The sequence below is a fragment of the Eublepharis macularius genome, chromosome 3 (genome assembly GCF_028583425.1).
Source record: "Eublepharis macularius isolate TG4126 chromosome 3, MPM_Emac_v1.0, whole genome shotgun sequence".
Taxonomy (NCBI): domain Eukaryota; kingdom Metazoa; phylum Chordata; class Lepidosauria; order Squamata; family Eublepharidae; genus Eublepharis; species Eublepharis macularius.
The window spans coordinates 83462319-83481443 of record NC_072792.1 but is presented as its reverse complement, the minus strand read 5'-3'; the positions used below and the strand labels follow the sequence as shown (position 1 = coordinate 83481443).

General features: G+C 41.9%; 1 protein-coding gene across 1 annotated transcript in view; it reads right to left on the bottom strand.

Annotated features, from left to right (window-relative positions):
- Window positions 1-986: 986 nt before the first annotated feature.
- The window catches only part of LANCL3 (LanC like family member 3), a 59460-nt gene continuing 41321 nt past the window's right edge, over window positions 987-19125 (bottom strand). Inside the window, exons 2-5 of the mRNA XM_054975029.1 lie at window positions 18076-18199; window positions 13822-14019; window positions 7383-7590; window positions 987-1146 (exon numbers count right to left, since the gene is read on the bottom strand). Coding sequence (XP_054831004.1) covers window positions 987-1146; window positions 7383-7590; window positions 13822-14019; window positions 18076-18199 — 690 coding nt within the window. The remainder of the gene's footprint in view (window positions 1147-7382; window positions 7591-13821; window positions 14020-18075; window positions 18200-19125) is intronic.

The following is a 19125-nucleotide window of genomic DNA, read 5'->3' as shown; positions in this document are numbered from 1 at the left end:
GAGCACTCCCGGCTGGTGTGGCATGCTCCCGTGCTCCACAGTGGGCTGATTTGGGCCCCGAACGGGTTGAATCAGGCTTATCTGGGGCCTCCCGGGAGCACTTCTGCACTCCACAGCACATCACATTGTGCCTGCTTGGGGCAGAAATCAGCCTGCTGCAAAGCATGGAAGCAGTCCAGGGCCCATCATGCTGCCCTGGCAGCGCTCCTGCGCACTGCAGCAGGCTGATTTCAGCCCCAAACAGGTCTGATTCAGCCTCTTGCAGAACACGGGAGCACTGCCAAGAGGGCCCTGGAGAGCTCCTGTGCTTCACAATGCGCCAATTTTGACCCCAAACAGCCTGATTTGGCCCTGAATGGGCCAAAATTAGCATGCTGTGGAGCGCAGGAGCACTCCCAGGGGCGGAATGAGGCCTTGTGTGCCATCATCATGCAGCCCAGGAGCGCATGCGAAGACAGCAACCAAGGTGAGTTCCAGGTCTCTCACCTCCTGCCTGGAGGGGACTTGGTGATCCTAGAAGAGCTTTTTTTGTCAAAGCAAGGCTCTTTGCATAGGAGACTGTTGACCAAGTGGGGTGTCAGCGGATACATTCCTATGTTTTAGATGCCTCTTAAAAATCATTGTCATTTTGTTCCCCAGTTGAACAATCCGAAAATGCAAGTTAAAGTTTGTCTCCTTAACAAATCCACATCTTAAAGACAGAATACTGTTTTTTATGAAACAAACATTTCAACTTTTCAGCTGATATTTGTCCTTATGAAAAACAATGCATCCTTTCCTTTGTTTAAATTTTCTACTTTTTAAAAAATTTAACCACATGCTCCCCTTTGTAAAGACTTTTATCTGCTCCCCCACCCCCAGCAATGTTAAGGCAGGCTCATTAGTGGTAACTCTGAAACAGATGTATTATTTTTAAATAGCCTTCCTTAATAGTGAAGTGAAACTGCAAGTGGTTGTCCCGTCATGGCATTGGAAAATCTTTCTCTTTACACAAAGACACTGAAAAGAGGGAATTCAGCCTGGTTAGGTTGTAGCAAGTCAACCAAGAAACACACCATCCCAGAGAAGCCTTCAAACAGACTGTAAACACTTTCCAGCATGCGTGAACCAGCCTTAAATTCTTCAGTGAACAAGAATTCAGCAAACCTATGAAATAAGCAGAGAAAAAAGCACACATTCATAAATGACTAGGTGCTATTAATTGCTTATTTTAAGATGATTTCCATTTAGTTCTTAGTTCAGAACAAACCTTAGCAAATTACATCCTCAAACATGAATGGAATCCCGTGTTCATGGCATCCTACATATTCCTGAGTTTGTGTGAATGGAATTATGCACAATACCTGCTCAGCCATGTAGGCTGATGGTTTTCTGACCACCTGTGTTATCGGCCACAAAAAGAACTTAGTCCAGTTATGCCGAATGGCGGCCTCAGTCATCACCTGCATCACCTACATCGCCACCACACCTGTAGATCCCAGTGCTTCATGTATTTTTTGGAAAGAGCACATTGTGGTTTGTTTGGTGGGATTTTTGGAAGATTTTTTTAAAGTCAGAGTTTCGCAAAAGTCAGCTAACAGCCTGGCTCTACTTTCCCTACCAAAAAGTAGTAAACACAACGACCAGGGAAAAAAGGCCGGATAGTGGAAACTATAAACTGAAAGTCCAGGAATACACAATAAACCAACCGTTCTTTTGTCTATTTTTCTTTTTTATATATGCTATATTAGTGCAAAGGTGCAAAAGTGCAAAGTGCAAATGAATAAATACAATATACAATAAATACAATTGAATTCCTTGTTTCTTCTGTCCAAGTCGTTATGATGATACCTGAATCAATGTCCAAAAGGGAATATAATAAAAGCCCACAATGGGGACTCGACAATGAGCAAGCGGAAAGTCACAATGTTGGAAGGGGGGGGGTTTACCCCAGTCCAAGCTGAAGGAAAATCCAAAATGTGCCGACGGGATTATGCGTGCATATTATACAATTCCCGTTTCGTATATATCATACTTCTTCCTGGGCACAATTAAAGCTGGAAGGTCATCAATTTGCTAATTGCTCCAATGTGACTACCGACCATATTCTTCTCAATTTTAATACATAACGAACATACCTCTAATGACACGGACAAGAAACATACAAGAAATGGACTCAATTTTTATTCATTTGCACTTTGCACTTTTGCACCTTTGCACTAATATAGCGTATATAAAAAAGAAAAATAGACAAAAGAACGGTTGGTTTATTGTGTATTCCCGGACTTTCAGTTTATAGGCTCTACTTTCCCAGCAGAGGACTGTGGCTGGGGCCATGGGGCCTGGAAGACAACCTGTCCGGCGACGCTGGCCTTTTGTCCACCCTGACCACCAGCCCTGCAGCAGCAGGCACCCCCTTTAGGCCCTGCAGCACAGCCTCTGGCAGTACCTCAGTTGCAGGAGCCCCTACAGGCCTCCAGGCCTCTCTCACACTTAGGCCAGTTGCAGCCGACACCCAGGCACAACTCTGGGGAACAGCCTGCAGTCACTCAGCAGACTCACCTGTCTCCTGCAGTTGCCCAGATGGCTCCACTTCATCCAGGCTCACAGGAGGTTGCCATCAGTACAAGTCAGGCAGGCGCAGGCCCCAAGATGCCAAGAGAGCCACTGGGGAAGGTTCAGAAGCAGCAGGGACGAGCCAGGCAGAGAGCAGACCAAATGCCCCACCCTAGGTGGGGATGGAGTGGGTGGGGCCAGGAGACTGCAGAGTCTACCCAGCCCTCCTATCAGATAGGCTGTGAGCAGGGCCAGTCAGGGAGATGGGATGACGATTGGGGGCAGAGCCAGGGAGGTGGGGCCAGGGGAGGCCTTTAAATTCAGGTTCCTGTGAAGGCCGAGGAGGATTTTGCAGGGAGAGACAGCTGGAGCGTGCTGCTACTCCCAGGGCAAGAGAAGGAACAAGGTGGTGCAACCCCCCTTCCCTGCCCATCTGAGGCCGGAAAACACCTGCCTGGAGAGCTGGTAGGATGGCAGGCTGTCAGGAGAGGGCGCCAGTGAGGGAGGATCCTCACACAACCCTTGTTATTTTAGTGTGTTAAGAAAGCATTGGTGCTCTTGTTAAGTGAATACAAGTTGTTTGTATTTCTTGTACAGCAGAAAATGCCAGGCAAAGGGTGGTGGTGGATGGATTACATTCCACCATCCCAGTTTTAGATTCTGTGTCAGCTTGCCTGGCAGAATGGGAGTTGGGGGCGGGTGGGGGAGACAGTACAAAGCAAGAGGGGGCATCTTCAGTTTGACTTGATATAGCCTTCTATAGATTATTTGAAGCCAATGGATAACATAACCCTGTCCCAGATGCGTTTTCTGCAAGGCTCACAGGCATAAGTAGCAGCTTCTTTTGGCTTCTGTTCAGACTCTGCTGTCTAGCCCTCCGTGAGAGACCATGCAGTTCCAGCCAAAAAGCATACAAACCCAAACTGCCTGATAGAGCAGAGTGTTTCTGCTTTAGATAGTACAGGTGGGTGGATATGGAGATTTTACTTTGGCTTCATTAACTATTCTTGCAAATACACACTTTAGTCATTGTCACAGAAACATGCTACTTCTGCCCCATTACAGATCCTAACACCATTTCATCACACTATGGATGCACCCAGTTACACATGCAATAACCCGTATCAGGACAGGCTATGCGAAAATGCAGTTATGGGAATTCTGATGACTCTACATGGTACGGAATGCTGTGGCTTGATTACTACCAGGGCTAGACAGAGCATGCATGTTACTCCCACTCTGCGGTCACTCCACTGGCTGTCTATCAGTTACCAAGCTCAATTCAATGTTTGGGCTATCTCATACAAAGCCCTTCATGGCCTTGGTCCCTCATATCTGCAGGGGAAATGGCCATTTAAACCACCCCTTTACAACCCAAACGAACCAATAGACAAGTTTGTGTAAGTTCGTGGAAACGAGCTTCCACGAACCAGCCTGGTTTGTGCATTTTTTGGGGTTGTAATTCGATTTGTGCCCATCTCTACTTCAGAGAGATCTTTTGCTAAAGGGATAGAGACAGTCAATTACACTCCTGTATATTGTCTGTTGCTGGAAGTATGTTCCTACTAGGTAGTTTCTGTGTTGCTTAACATGTCGTGTTTAATTGCTTATGCTTTGTTTCAGCATTGCTTCAGCTTTGTATTGGATTTCTGCTTGTTTTCAAATATCTGCAATCCGTATGCTATTGCATTGTTTATTGAATGTCCCAGTTGTTGATCATATTGACTTATGCTGTAAGATCAGCCTTGAGTCTCAGTGAGAAAGACAGAACATAAATAACGTAAATAAATATATCATAATCAAGAAGAACAAGACAAGAGCTGTTTTCAGGCCTACAGCTGAATCACCAAAAGATCCTTACCAAAGTCTTTCTAGATGATAGAGCACAATTACCTCATCAACTTCTAAATAGGAATTGATCATCATCAATTCCGTTTGGTGAACCAGTTTGGTGTAGTGGTTAAGAACGTGGTTAAGAGCGAGGGACTCTAATCTGGAGAGCTGAGTTTGATTCCTCACTTCTCCACTTGAAGCCAGCTGGGTGACCTTGGGCTAGTCACAGTTCTCTGGAGCTCTCTCAGCCCCAACCACCTTTCAGGGTGTTTTCTTGTGGGGATAATAATGACATACTTTGTAAACTGCTCTGTGTGGGCATTAAGTTGTCCTGAAGGGCGGTATATAAATCGAATGTTATTATTATTATTATCATCATCATACAATATATAAATAAAAACCCATTAAACAAAAAATGAACAGTTATAACTAGAGATGGGCACGTACAGCAATACGAATTAAAAAAAGCCACGAACAACCCTATCTGCTGTTCACGAACAAGCTGTTTGTGAGGCCCCATTCTAAATGAACAAATGGTAGTTGCAAGCCTTGTTCGTTGCGTTCGTCAGCCGTTCGTCAAGCCAGACAGTGTGGCACCTTTCAATCAATTCCTCTGGCAACATGGGCATGGACTGTCTGAACTCCTTCTGGCTTTCCTTCTGGCTTGTAACAACGAACAGCGTGTTCATTTCCCCCCCATTCATGCCCATGTCTAGTTATAACCATCAGCATTAAACCCAAGAGTCTGGCAGTAGAAATAAAAGAAAGGCTTCCAACATTTGTCTTCCATCCATCAATCTTCTAGTTATTCTAGACAATTTAACTGATTGACAAACATTCTGGATCCATGCTTCCATAGGCTTTTACTATTTTGCCAGTTCTTCACTATTATTATTTTTGCAAAGATCTAAAAAGATTAAAATTAGGATGGCTTCTGCATGGTTTATCTTCTCCAAGTTCAATGCTTAAGGGAATATGAGGTTCCCATGGGGCATTCATGCTCCTCTGGAGCTTTCTCTGACTTTTCTTCAATCTTTCTTAAACCTGCTTTGCTCCAAAGTTTTGGGAAAGATTGTAGTAAAGGCAGTATAGTTGCTATGTAGGTGGGGAAATTTAGATTATCTGGTCCACATGGCCCACAATCTGCTATTTCCTCTGCCAATCCCCAGGGAACTTTTTATTTATTTATTTTTAAATTGGCATTAGAATATTATGATATATATTGTTGTAAGATCAGGTTTAGCTGGTTCTTTGAATTCAAAGCTTTCATTTTTTTAAAAAGGAAGTCTCTAGCCCCTTCCATTGCAGAGATATGAGGGGAAAGGCCTACATTCACAAGGGAAGGGGCTAGAGACTTACTTTTTTAAAATGAAAGTTGGGAATGGTATATTGCTATTGCAATGGTATATTGCTATAACAATATTCTAGTGTCAATTTGTTAAAAAAAACTGCAAAACCCTGGTGGCCCAGGGGAAAGGGTGTGGTTGCTGCTGGGGGATTGATGCAGGGAAACTGTCAGGAAAACTACCATGTGGAAGTCACATGGCTGCTGTGCTTTATCTGCAGCCACACCACCAAAGAGGAAACCACAAAAAACACACCTATGTCTATTTTAACAGTTAGTACATATTCTCTTAGCATTCCTAAGAACAAAACATTAGCTTTATTTGGGATCTTAGAGGTCATCATATATTCAGTTTCTACAACCACTTTAATCTGAATTTTTTTGACGAGAGGATACCACATATGATGGAAGTCTGCTGAGGTTATTAATTCAGGCTGCAAGTATAGCTTAGTGTCAAAACCCAAACCAGGGATGGAGGGATTGTAGAGGGGCACGCACAGGGAGAACTCCTTGCACATGTGTGGAGTGTGCATGCATGCTCTGGAGCACTTCAGCGTTAAACCAGGAATGATGTCATTCCCAGGGTGACACAGAAGTGGAGGGTTGTGCACAGGGTCCATTAGATAAAAATCAGCCCCCAAAACTAGTGTTCAGGGCCAATTTTCATCAAATCGGCCCAGTGCAGGGAGGGGGAGGCTTCACTTCCTTGTCACGTTGGGAATATCATTCCTGGCACAACAAGCAAGTGCTCTGGATGTCAGGTCTGACTATGTTCTTTGTATGGATTAACCAAACAGACTCCATTTTAATCCTGTCAGTGTTTTAAGCTCTTCTCTTGCAGGTGACAAGCAGCCCAGTAACAGTTATCTCAAAGAAGAGGAATGTTATGACTACAGCCTTTCCAGCCTTGGGAAAGTTTCACTCTCTCAGCCTCAAGCCGTTTGTTTTGAGAACTATGGGGGGAGGATGGGACTTGCTGGGCTTTGCTATTCTGTACCTTAACTTTTGCCTGTCATTCGTAACAATACCCGTGTACCAGCCAAGATATTGCATCTTGGTCAGTGGACTATAATGGTTGTTTATATTCAGTAAAATCTTTTGAAACCAATGGACTCATGTCTAATTGCAAGAGATAGGCTGGACTGCAACTTTTAGTAAGCCACAGTCTGACACTGGAATGCACAGTGGGGCTCTGGTCCCATTCCCCACACCTTTCCCCCTGCCAGCCAAGTAAGCGGTGGAGGAGGTGGAGGATGGGAGTGGGGAATCCCCTGCCCGACCCAGGGAGTGGGATCCCTAGTCAAAGCCAAACTGATAGAAGTCCAGAAAGCAGTTGCCGTCCAGTGGCATCAGTAGCTACAGTATGAATGCTTGAACAACAACCTTACCCCATAGCAAAGACTGGAGGCATAGTAGCATTTAGCTAAAATTTAGCCACAGGAAAAAAAGATATGCATTTTCCCCCAGAGCCATATAACTGGCGTTTAGATTATCCTGCACCCCTGAATGTAAATAAAACAATTAAAGTCTGGAATATTTATTGAGTTATAAAGTGATAACAACTACTAATTTAATGTGCATTCAGAAAGTATACTGAATGATAATTTCCCTCCTTTTCTCTGTTTCACATAGCCCTTTTTTGAAACCAGTAAACCCCACCAGTACTAACCTTTGTGCTCTGTAGATGTATTTAGAGTTTCCAGTTAGCCTGTACAGGAGCAGGAACACATAAGCACTGCCAGCCACCCCATGACATATCCCAGGTCCTTTCTTCAGTAGCCCTTTCTGCCAGGTCAGTTCTCCACACCGGATACAACTGTCTAGATATTGGGGCTTCTTGGACACCAAGTATGCTTTTGCAAACATGTATGCAATTCCTACAAAAAGAGCAAAGAAATATAATATGAAGAAAGAGTGTGTGAATAGATATGAATTCTCCTCTGCATACTGCTGGATTTAAACTATCTGATAAAAATTAAAACCCATTCCTTTTAAAAGTCCACCGCTCTCCACAAAGAAGCCTCATTTTGTGATCGGATAAACGAACTTCCCAGCTACCTTCACTAAGTTCATTTGACTCTTTAGTCTGATCCCCTATTGCTTTGTAATGGTGATTGCTGTTACTACTGCCACTTCTCTGATTTATTCTCCATAACTCTGAAATATTCCTTTATTTCTCATATCCTCCATCAATTGTCCCCCTGCCCCAATCTGGTAGCTACTGCTAAAACATTTTTTTAAACCAACAAGAGGACTCCTCCAGGGACTGAAGACCAACACCGAACGAATAATCCCAGAGTACACAATATGAATTATTACTACAAATTTTATAAATTTTTATAAAGTGCTATAAGTGCAGAAGTGTCTAAATTCATAAATACCTATATATACAATAAATGCCAATATATACCAACATTTCCTACAAAATATTTGTAACAGTACAATTTCTTACAAAATATTCATAACAGTTAAATTTTTACAACAATCCAAATGATGGGAGAATACACAAAGGTAATTAATTTGTCAGTTCATTTATATCAGTTCATTCATAGCGGTGCACGAAGGCACTCACACCAATCAAAACAGAGGCTGGAGCTGTAGAATAGCTTGATGGAATTTATGACGTGTCAGACCATCAGGAGAATACCGATATGGTGGCGTGAGACTGTTTGAAGCAATTGCTATAGAAATATGCCTGTGAAGAAGTGGTAATACGAAACGGGATTGGATGAAATATGCTGGCAAAATCCGTAGGCGTGGCAATTGACAACTTTACAGCTCTGCAACTTCTGTAAACCTTACAGCTTCACTGCTTCACTACTTCATAAATTCCATTAAGTTGTGTTTCATTAATGATGGCAGCCTTGTCAGTTTTGGGGGTCAGAATGGCATGCTTGCACAGCCTGTCCATGGACTTCTCTATGATAGTGATGATATCAGGGTATATCGTGGCTGTTAGGTCTGCTAGGTTCATCACTACTGTGCCCAGGCCTGCAGGACACAAGACTTGCTGGTACTTGGCCACTGCTGCTCAGTGCACCGCACGAGTACGATGTGCATATTTCTTTGCTGCATCTCGAGTTGCTTCCTCCTTTTAGCATTGGTATATCTTGCACAACATCTGCCAGGAGGCTTCTTGGGGGCAGTAAGAGGTGATGGCTGCAAGAAGTGTGAAGTGGAGTTGGACTGAGGGAGGGGAGGTGTGGTGGGCCTTTTGGCAGGTTCATCTGAGAGGTTCACATTGAAATGGCCCCTAGAAAGGTTGTGCCCCATGAACATTTAAAAACAGCTGCCATACTGACTTTTATATAAAATCCCTTTTCAGGAATCTTGTACTGTCTTTCTTCAACTGTCTGCAGTTTCCTTGACCTAATTTTTACCTCAGAACACAGTTCCAAAGCTGACCCATCAGCCTGCCAGCCACACCGGAAAGCCAGGCCCCACAGGGAGATTGGTAACCCTAGAGGGGAGGTGTATTTTTACCTCAGGACACATTCAATAACTGGGAATCATTAAATGTGTCCTAAGTACTGCATGTGTCCTGCATACTGTTTAATGTTGGGATGATGACCAATCAAGGCTGCATATGCAAATGACCTCAGGGCAGAGTGGCTGAGTTGGTAGTTGGCAGGGGGAGGGGGATGAGCAGCCTCCCAGACACACAGGGAAGCTGTATTCCTATGGGAAAACACATTTTACCCCTTTTTACCCCCTTAGGAGGCGAATTTCTTAAAATCCCCTTAGTGAGCCTCTACACCATAAAAGGAACGTCCTCCCCAAACTTCACATTTCTAGGTCCAGGGGTTTGGGCTGGATGTTGATGAGTCAGTCAGGACACTTGCCTTTATATATATAGATATAGGTATTTATGAATTTAGACACTTCTGCACTTATAGCACTTTATAAAAATTTATAAAATTTAAAACATTTTTTTTGCCAAGAACAATGGTCTGTTACTTCGTTCTCATTTTACTTGAATATACTACGGTCTTTAGCACAATCATTCACAATTAGTTGGATCCTACAGTTCCATGACCTCAAGGTGGGGATTCTTTCTTATCCTTTCCTTCCTCCAGCAGACACCTGTGAGTGCTGAAAATGCTAATACTGTGGATTGAAGGGCCCATCTGGGCAAACAGCTATGTAGCATGGGCAGCTGCACTGAGGAGGGGGAAGCTGGTAACGCTTTGCCTCCGCCCTCATGCTCCAATGGAGCCTCTTCTGTGGCAGGTGTAGGCTACACCCTCCTGTTCACCATTCTCTCCACTCTTGTGATTTCATAGGTTTAGTTTCCATCTGTTGTGCCTCCATTGTTATTTTTGTAATCTGTTTTCATATGGATCTCCTCTTGAGTAAATTCAAGTATTCAGCTGACCTGATATTTATGCATGTGCTGAATTCTGCATTATAGATTTTTTCTTGATATGAGTTCTTTCTCACTACATAATTCTGTTCAAATTCAGCATGTCAAAAGAGGAATCTCATTTTTTCCCTCCCATGTTATGCTTTCATTTGAATCTTGCACAAACATCTTGGATTTATCCTTAACATTCTTCATGACCTTTCTTCTCCCGCTCATCTGTCTTTTCCCCATTTCTATATTCATTCTTGTTGTCTTTCCCTCAGTGATGCTTACTTGCCCTTCAGGGGCCTATTCTTTAAACTGGCTCCATGCCTGCCTTCCTCTGTGCCACCTTTCATTGCTGGAACTTGCTCTGCAATCTAATTTCTTTTCTTCCCAATGTCACATTTAAACCTTTGTGCAAATTCTTTCACATTTGGCTTTTCTAATGACTTGCCTTTGTCCCTTGGTTCCTCACAAATTTCATTCCATTCTATTTACGTTTTGTTAAGATTTCTTTTTTTCCCATTCCTCTCCCTTTTTTCTTCTTCTAATTATGTTGGCCTATGTTGCTTGGAAGCTAAATAAACTGTACAAGAAAAGATGAAGCGAGAAGGAAGGGCTGAATAAATGATACTGGAAAATAAATTGGTAGCAGATTTACAAATGTGACTTGAGACTTTGGTTACTTTTACTTGGGGGGGGGCATAACCCCATTTTGCTCTCATTGCCTCTGCACAGCTGCAGGCTTCTGCACAAGGATCATCTCTCTGCTTTCCCTCATGCCCGTTAGAACCCTATAGTGGTACATCTACTGCTAAAAACAAAAAGTCTGCCAGTGATGGAGGAGGAATGGCAGTTGTAAAGGGCAATGGGGAAGAAATGGCACCAGATCCACAGAATCTCATCCACACTCTACCAAAAATCACTTTGAGTATGACCTTTAGGAGAGATGATACCAAAGAAGTTTTGGGAAACTGCTGAGCACAGTTGGGGGAAACCCCTCTAGGTGCTATTGCCAGGGAGGGAGTGGATTGTGGAGCAAAAGCTCTGCATGGAAGCAACCTTTGTGGAAGAAATGGGATTTAAAGGAATACTTCAGTATGTGCTACCTGCCTTTCTGCAAACCTATGTGCTGCTTTTACCCTTGATATGCAGCAGTGTACAATTATCCTTGCAAGTGCACTATGATAACACACACTATTTTTACATTCTGACCCCCACACAGGAACCAATAGTGCATGCAAATACTAAAGGAGAAGAAAGAGTATCTATTTACGTCTGAGATTAGACTCAATTACTTCTGGGAGCTACAACAATGCTGCTCCTTTCCATACCCCAAGGGTAATGTTGGAATCCTCAGACCATCCTCAAGGCAATGATGGTGGAAGGAAGAACTCTAATGGGGCTCCTCCCATGTGGTCCAAGGCTTTTTACATTACCCTAGTGGTGCTAGTGGTGTGGGGTGGAGTAGCTCTGAAGCACCTATCATGATGCTGGACTGACATAAGAACTCAGTCTCGTGGCTGGGATCTTATAACAATTTAGGCTGATTTACTGGGTGTCACAATTTCTGGAGAAATCTAATCTGGCCTAGTGATTTACATATTAGAGTACTGTTGCCCACCCTTTGTGATGCTGCCCTTGAAAATTTCTCAGACATTTCAGCTTCAGGGTCTAATTTGGGGCTCTGATTTTGACCTTTAAAGCCCTAAATGGATGGGGACCAGATTATCTCTAGGATTGCCTTATTATGTACATACCTACCTAACCACTGAGATCATCCAGAGAGTACCTGTTATGTTCCCGCCCCCCCCAACCTTCTGAGCTGCTGCAGGTGGTTAAAGAGAACCAGGCCTCTTCCATGGCTGCCCCTTTATTATGGAGTTTCCTTTCCAATGAAGTTTATTTTGCCACCATCTTTGATAGCCTTTCAGGAGGTGGTAAAGATTGTATTGTTTAAATGGGTTTTTAATTTTGTTGAAACCTGTTCTTGTGCTCTGTTCAGGATAATCTATACTATGGTATTTTTCTGTTGCTGAATTACAGTACTCTTATAAAAGTAAGAACTAAAACTCTTCCCCTGCCCCTCCGCCAGACACTGAAACGTTTTAGTAAATAAATAGATAATTGGAAAATGGCATGACCTGGGCCACTAACATTCTATCCACACTTACTTTGAAGTAAGTCCTATTGATTTCAAAATAATTTATTGTCAATAAAAATATATACTTCTGCAGCCTAGGCACTTAATTTTCACACCAATTTTCTAAATAACTATATTTTCAAGTGTACATTTGTCATTGTTTCTGTGGTTTGATGGGCATATTCCAAGATTAATTTGACATGGCCCCAAACTAGAAAAAGCCAAAGCCAGTCTATTGTTTTCTTTGTCTCACTACAAACTCATCTACACCTCTAAACCAAAGGAACAAAAGATTGGTAAATTTTAAGTTCCTTCAATATGGACCCAAAAGACATGATGCTGAAGAGTTGTGTTTGATTATGCATACACAGTATACAGCTCTTTCTGTTCAGGGCTGCAGTGCTGTGGAAGGTCTTAATGACCCCTTCCCCCATTTCTGTGATAAAAAATGCCCTGGTCCCACCTCAGGATAGGATAGTTGGTTGTTATTGTGGGCCAGAAAAGAAAATACAAGCACAATATCAATGTAAAGGAAGAAAAGAAATTTGGAAAAGTCAAGTACAATATCAATGGAACCCTAGGAAGAGAACCCTTTTTAGGTCTATTGAAAATGGGCTTAGAATAGGCTTGCCAGCCCCGCACTGGGGGCAGAAATCCACCAACCCCAAGTGGTGTTGGGAGAAATTTTTAAAAGATGATTGTCAGGCCAATGATTTGACATCACATCCAGAGAAAACCCAGAACTGGCCGCAGTCCTCTCTAGGAATTGGTGGAAATTCAATGATTTTACCAAAGAGTTTCTGGCAATTTCTAGACAGGCATGATATCACTTTTAGGTTTCCCCTAGAAACGCAATCTTAGAAGGGCATAACCTTTTTTAGGTTCGAAATGTATGGTTACCTGTATTTTCCCTGGTGGTGGAGAGAACCCTCAAGTCAGAGTTGATTTTTGACAACTCCTGGTGGAGTTTTCATGGTAAGAGACTAACAGAGGTGGTTTATTACTGCCTGCCTCTGCAACCCTGGTTTTTGTTGGAGGTCTCCCATCCATTTACTAACCAAGGCCAACTCTGCTTAGTTTCTGAGATCTTAGGCTCACCTGGTCTATTCAAGTCAGGGCGTATTTTTCCCTACTACAGCTTAAAACAGCAGGGGGTGGAGGAGTTCTAAACTTTTTCCAACACTGAGATTGTAATCCAGACTTGGCCCTTGCAGCCACTTCCTGCAGCCCAATTTCATATCCAAACAGGGATCCCTAACATTATGTTTCTTTGGGCCCTTACAGGGACGTTACAACAATATCAATAAGCTACACTGTGTTCATGTATGTTCACTGCATTGCTTCTGGATTTTTAATGTTTTCTGTAACAATGGTACATCCAAGTGTTCTGAAAGCTCCCTTTATTGCCTGCTATTCCAGTCACTTTAATAATTGTAAAAATATTTACAGAAATATGTCACATTTTTAACATTAAAAATATGACTGCCTCACATAAAATGTTATAATCAGATGAAATCTGGCTTGGTGCTATTTTTCTTAGTAAATTTATATTCTCTGAAACAGGGAGCAAATAAGTTATAGTATCAGACATTGACTTCACAGAATCTACACAAAGAAAACCTGGAGCTCCGTGACACCAGTGAACAAGCTCATTTTCCCGTTCAATTGTCTCTCCTAGTTCTGGAGGCCAGTTGGAATTTTGTTCTTGATCCATAAGAAAATCAACACTCTGCCACACTAGTTCTTGATCAGCAGGTTGGAGATATTCATAATAAGAGAGCAGCATCTGTAGGATGGATGAAAGTCCATGAGCAGCCCCTGTGAAGTACAGAAATAGTTAAAATAAATGGTGTATATGTTGAATTTTCATGGAGTTTGGCTTTAGGAGTGAAAGTCAATATTTGTGTGTGTTGGGAGACATAGCTCTCACCCAAACAACAAGCCATTCCATTTAAAACATTTATTTTATGCCAAATTTACTGTGTGATTCTTGCTTTTCGATATTTGCCAAAATCAGGGGAGCAGGGATTGCTCACCTATCATGTGTACATCCCTCTGTTGAACGTTTCTAGATATGACTTTTCTAGTGCTGTACAGAGCAGTTCTTACAGAGCAGTTTAGAGCCTGGTTTGTGGTAAAGATTAGGGATGTGCAATTTGGGTTCGGTATTCCTTTAAAAATACTGAATTTCATCTGATTCGGTGAAGTTCGGTATTACCAAACTCAAAAGGGAATATGAATCATACTAGGAATTCCTGAACTCAAGTATACTGGATTAATTTGGGTTAATTCAGTAAACTTCAGTAACTCCGGCTAAGCTGTTCCTTTGCTGTTCCTTTGCTACAGAACAGCAAGGAAATACTGTTTTCTGCCTTTTTCCCAGATGAGAGGGAAAGGGCGGAGTGAGTGGCCAATCCTTTCAGGAGCTCTCCTTCTCTAGTCAATGTGATTCACTAGAAGGAAAGTACCTTTTTAAAACTGCCCTGCAAGGCGTTAAATAGGCAAGTGTTAAAGAATTTTTAGGCCCCATTTCATAAAATCTTATTCTAGCATACAGAATATGTAAACCAGCATACAGAAAATGTAATACCAGCATACAGAATATGTAAACAAGTAAGAAGACGTTGCTCCAGTGTCAAAATCTTGCCTCTGAGATATCCTGCTTGTCAGTGGGTGAGACAGGTCACTGAGCAAAGTATAAACATTTTTTTCTGTTTTGGTTATTCTAATTAGATAAGTAAGATTTCAACCTTGTATGCATTCTTTCCTTAAGAAAATATCAGATATATGGCTCCAGCTTCTCAAATGTTTGCATAATTAATCACTTAAGCTTTTCACATGTTATGTTTTCTGGGAAAACGCATCATTCTGACAAGGTGTATGTGTCAGTTTAACTGGGATTTATCCTAACCCTCTTGCGGGGAGGGCGGAATAAAAGTCTAAAACAAACAAACAAACAACCTTTGATCTTTTATTCTGTAAACAAATAGCAATGATCCTGCAAACAAACATTATTGAGGGTATATCATATTCTGTGATCTGACTGGTCTTTACACTTTTCTCCATGAACTGGAGGAGGTGTCATGGGTTTATCAATATAAAATAAACCCATATTTCTTTGAAAATTACTGCTTTGATGTCTTGATTTGTGTGAAGTCAATGGCTGAAAGGGGATAACAAATTAAAATACAGCATATTATATATCTATAAATTGAATGTTGTCATTGTCGTTGCCGTTATTGTTATAATAATAAATTAAATCCTCTTTCAGCAGGCTTGCCTCAGAACAGCCTCCATTTTGTGTAGTATGTACTCTGACTGCCTGGAGAGATCTGAAACACTGCCTGCCTGCTGCTGTTTGTTGGCTTTCTCTCTATGGTCTGGCCTGCTTTAGACTCGTTGACTGGATCCTGCAGCTCAGTGGATTCTGGCTGCTGCCTGCTGTGACCTGCACCTGGAAGACTTCTACTGCTGCCTGGTTTGAGAGTCATAGACTCACTGGTTTTTTTCTGTCTTTGCATGGAGGGGGTTGGCCTGGTGTCTGGGAGAAATACGGTTTGGGAAGAAGGAAAAAGTTTTTGTACTTGGAGTTTTAAAAACTAATTTTTTTTGCTGTGTGTATGGGTGCTTTCTTTGGGCTTTTGTCCATGTGTGGGTGGGTGGGGGGCTTTGATTTGAAGTTGGTTGTATTTAATGTTCATTTGTCTGATTGTTCTTCTGGGAGTGGCTTTTTTGTTCTATCTTATTATAGGTGAGTTTTTGTTTGATATTTCCAGTTAATTTTATTGTTGGAGCTTGGGGTGCTCTTTCTTTATAGTGTTTTTTGACTTGGCGCTTTTTGTTGGCTTCTGTTTTCTGTTCTCACTGAAATTTGATTTTGTGTTCAATTGTTGGTTGTTCTTCCGAAGGGGGAGGTGTCTGCTGGGGGTGCTTGGATCAGTTCGTTAACTTAAATTACCTAGTGGTTTTTGGGTATACTATTAATTTCTGAGAGGGTTGTGATTGTTTAAAAAGTTTTTTAGATAGGCTAGTTGTTCTTCTAAAGCAAAACTTAATTGGTAGCTTTTAGGGACCAAACAGAGGTTTTTTCCCACTTTAACAAGCTTGTGTAGGAATTGAGAAGTGTTCAGATTCTAGACAAATTCTATAACTAAATAGGCCGCCACTTGTGATTTTTTTTTTTTGCACACCCCTAGTAATGACAGCTTAACAGATCTCTTCTGAAATCTAGGTAGGTCTTTACATCAAAAATCTCCAAAACTTTGCAAATCAGAAGTGATTGTATGGGCTTGTTCTCTAGACTGGTTTTTCAAGTTCTTCCCTGTATGTTCAGCTATTCTTTGCTGATATCTTGAATTTTGTATGTCTATGAACTGGAATACTGCCTGCCTGTCACCTAGAACTCTCTATGAAACATTTAGTGACATCTTAGGAATCCCTTCCTCTCTGGTTCTGCTCTCCTTGTTTTTTGTTATTTTTGTTTAAAACCAACAACAACAACAACATTCAGTTTATATTCTGCCCTTCAGGACAACTTAACGGCCACTCAGCGGTTTACAAAGTATGTCATTATTATCCCCACAACAAAACACCCTGTGAGGTGGGTGGGGCTGAGAGAGCTCCAGAGAGCCATGACTAGCCCAAGGTCACCCGGCTGGCTTCAAGTGGAGGAGTGGGGAATCAAACCCAGCTCTCCAGATTAGAGTCCCACGCTCTTAACCACTACACCAAACTAAAATATATTTTATGTCTTGAGCCTCTTTTTTTCCACCTGGAGATTAACTGGCACTCAGTGAACATGGTCCTCTCCCAGACTGGATTTGTGAACGATTGCAAACCTGGGCTTTTGTATCAGTGCTTATGTATACCTAAGCAATCAATCCTACATTGAGGAGCAGGCCAGAATTCTGGCGTCCATTGGAGACACTCTACACAGTTGACTGAATTCACATAGTAAGCAGCTCACATACATTATGGATGCTAGATGAATCACCACCATATGAAACTGTTTTTCAGTGGCTTCCACATGAGATATGTAATATTTGAAAGCACAGACAAATGGAAAGTAACAAGCAGAGGCATTTACAAGGGGGGGGGGTTGTAAAAGATGGATAATTTATAATACCATAAAAAGTTAGGAAACTGCATATACTTGGCATGACCCAATGAAACACTGAATTTAGCTTACAGGATAGTATCGTCAATGGGAAATTAAAATGGTCTGTTTTCATTTCCCATAAAAGAGCCTTTATGCATTTGTTGTGAGAATGAGTGGCCAGCTTTACTCATTAAATATCTTTCTGCAAGGCATCTGCTTTCTTACAGTGGCCACTGTAATCTGGATGGCAAAGGCTGTCTTGTAGGGAACCAGGAAAAGGGGATCCTTCCTTGGAGCAGGGAGGTGGGCTAGGTGTCTTGTAGTTCCTTTCCAATTCTACAATGTAAAATTATTACTGGAATAGCCACTTGATCATTATTCAACTGAAGAAAACCAAGCCAACACATATTAACTACTTGATGTTTGTGTGGTATTTCTCTAGTTGATATTCTGGTCCTTGACCCTGAAACATTTAAATAAAAATGAAATAATATACATATTTGAAAATAATTGGAATTCTCCTTAGGGTTGCCAACTACAGATTGTGAGATTCCTGAATATTTTGGTGGTGGAGCCTGGGGAGGGTGGGTTTTGGGGAGAGGAAGGACCTCAGTAGGATATAATGACGTATAGTCTACCCTCCAAATCAGCCATTTTTACAGGAGAACTGATCTCTGTCTTGGAGATCAGTGGTAATACCAGGAATTCTCCAGCCACCTCCTGGTGGCAACCCTAGCTCTTTCCTAGTGAGAGACCTTGACCTTTTCTCTACTCACCTAGATACTCTGTTCCATAGTAAGAGTACATTAGTGGAACTGGCTTCCTCTTCCGCAGTGCATACTGTTTGCCAGATTCTAAAATTGCCTGACAAATTGACTTGATTTGTGCTGGAGTCAACACCTAAAGAAAAACAAAAACAAAAACAGAGAGGTATTCATAATAATTTCCTAAAATATCCTGTAAGAATCTAATGATTTTTCATTTCCCACACAAAGCCACTATGGTTGCCAATAGCCCTGGAGAAAAATGTCCAGTCCCTTTAGAGGCTTAATGTGAGGAAATGAGCAGGTGAATCTTTTCATGGCATAGCATCACCTATATACAGTATAAGCCTCTATTAAAGAGATAGTATATTTTTTTCCTCTTGGCAGTTGATACCCTGTGAATCATCCAGGAATCACAAATGTATTACTTTGAGTGCTGACCTGTACCTGAAAACTTGTATTAAAACAGGCTTTGAAACATTTATATGAAACTCAGGTCCACTTGTTTAGCTATACCTTTATCCCTCGGCCCTGACCATGGCTTTATCTCCAGTCCAAGCAGACTTCCATGTCTTTCAAAACAGCTGAACCGACTGCCAAGCAAGACTCCATGTCTGATTCTTCCTCCTCACTAATACAATGTCCTTGAACACTGGCCATTTTCACACTGCTTACTGGCTTTGGAACATCGCACCAAGCTCCCGGAATGACAGCGTCTTCCTGGCGCGATTTCATGTCAGAACTCTTGTACGAATTCGCGCCAGGAAGACACTGTCATTCCGGGAGCTTGGTGTGATGTTCCAAAGCCAGTAAGCAGTGTGAAAATGGCCTAAATGTGTAATCAGAACTAGTAAGGAAGGAAGTTCTTAGGTGATGGGACCTGGAATCCTAAAAATCCTTTCATGAGAGTAAGCCCCACTGAATAAAGTGCGGGTTACTTCTGAGTAGACCTGTTGAGGATTGCTCCTTGGATCTTTAGCTTGCAATATAAGGTAGCTGACAACTTCTGAGCTTGTCTTTTCATTGTATATTTTTAACACTTTGGGTATTTATTATCCAGCT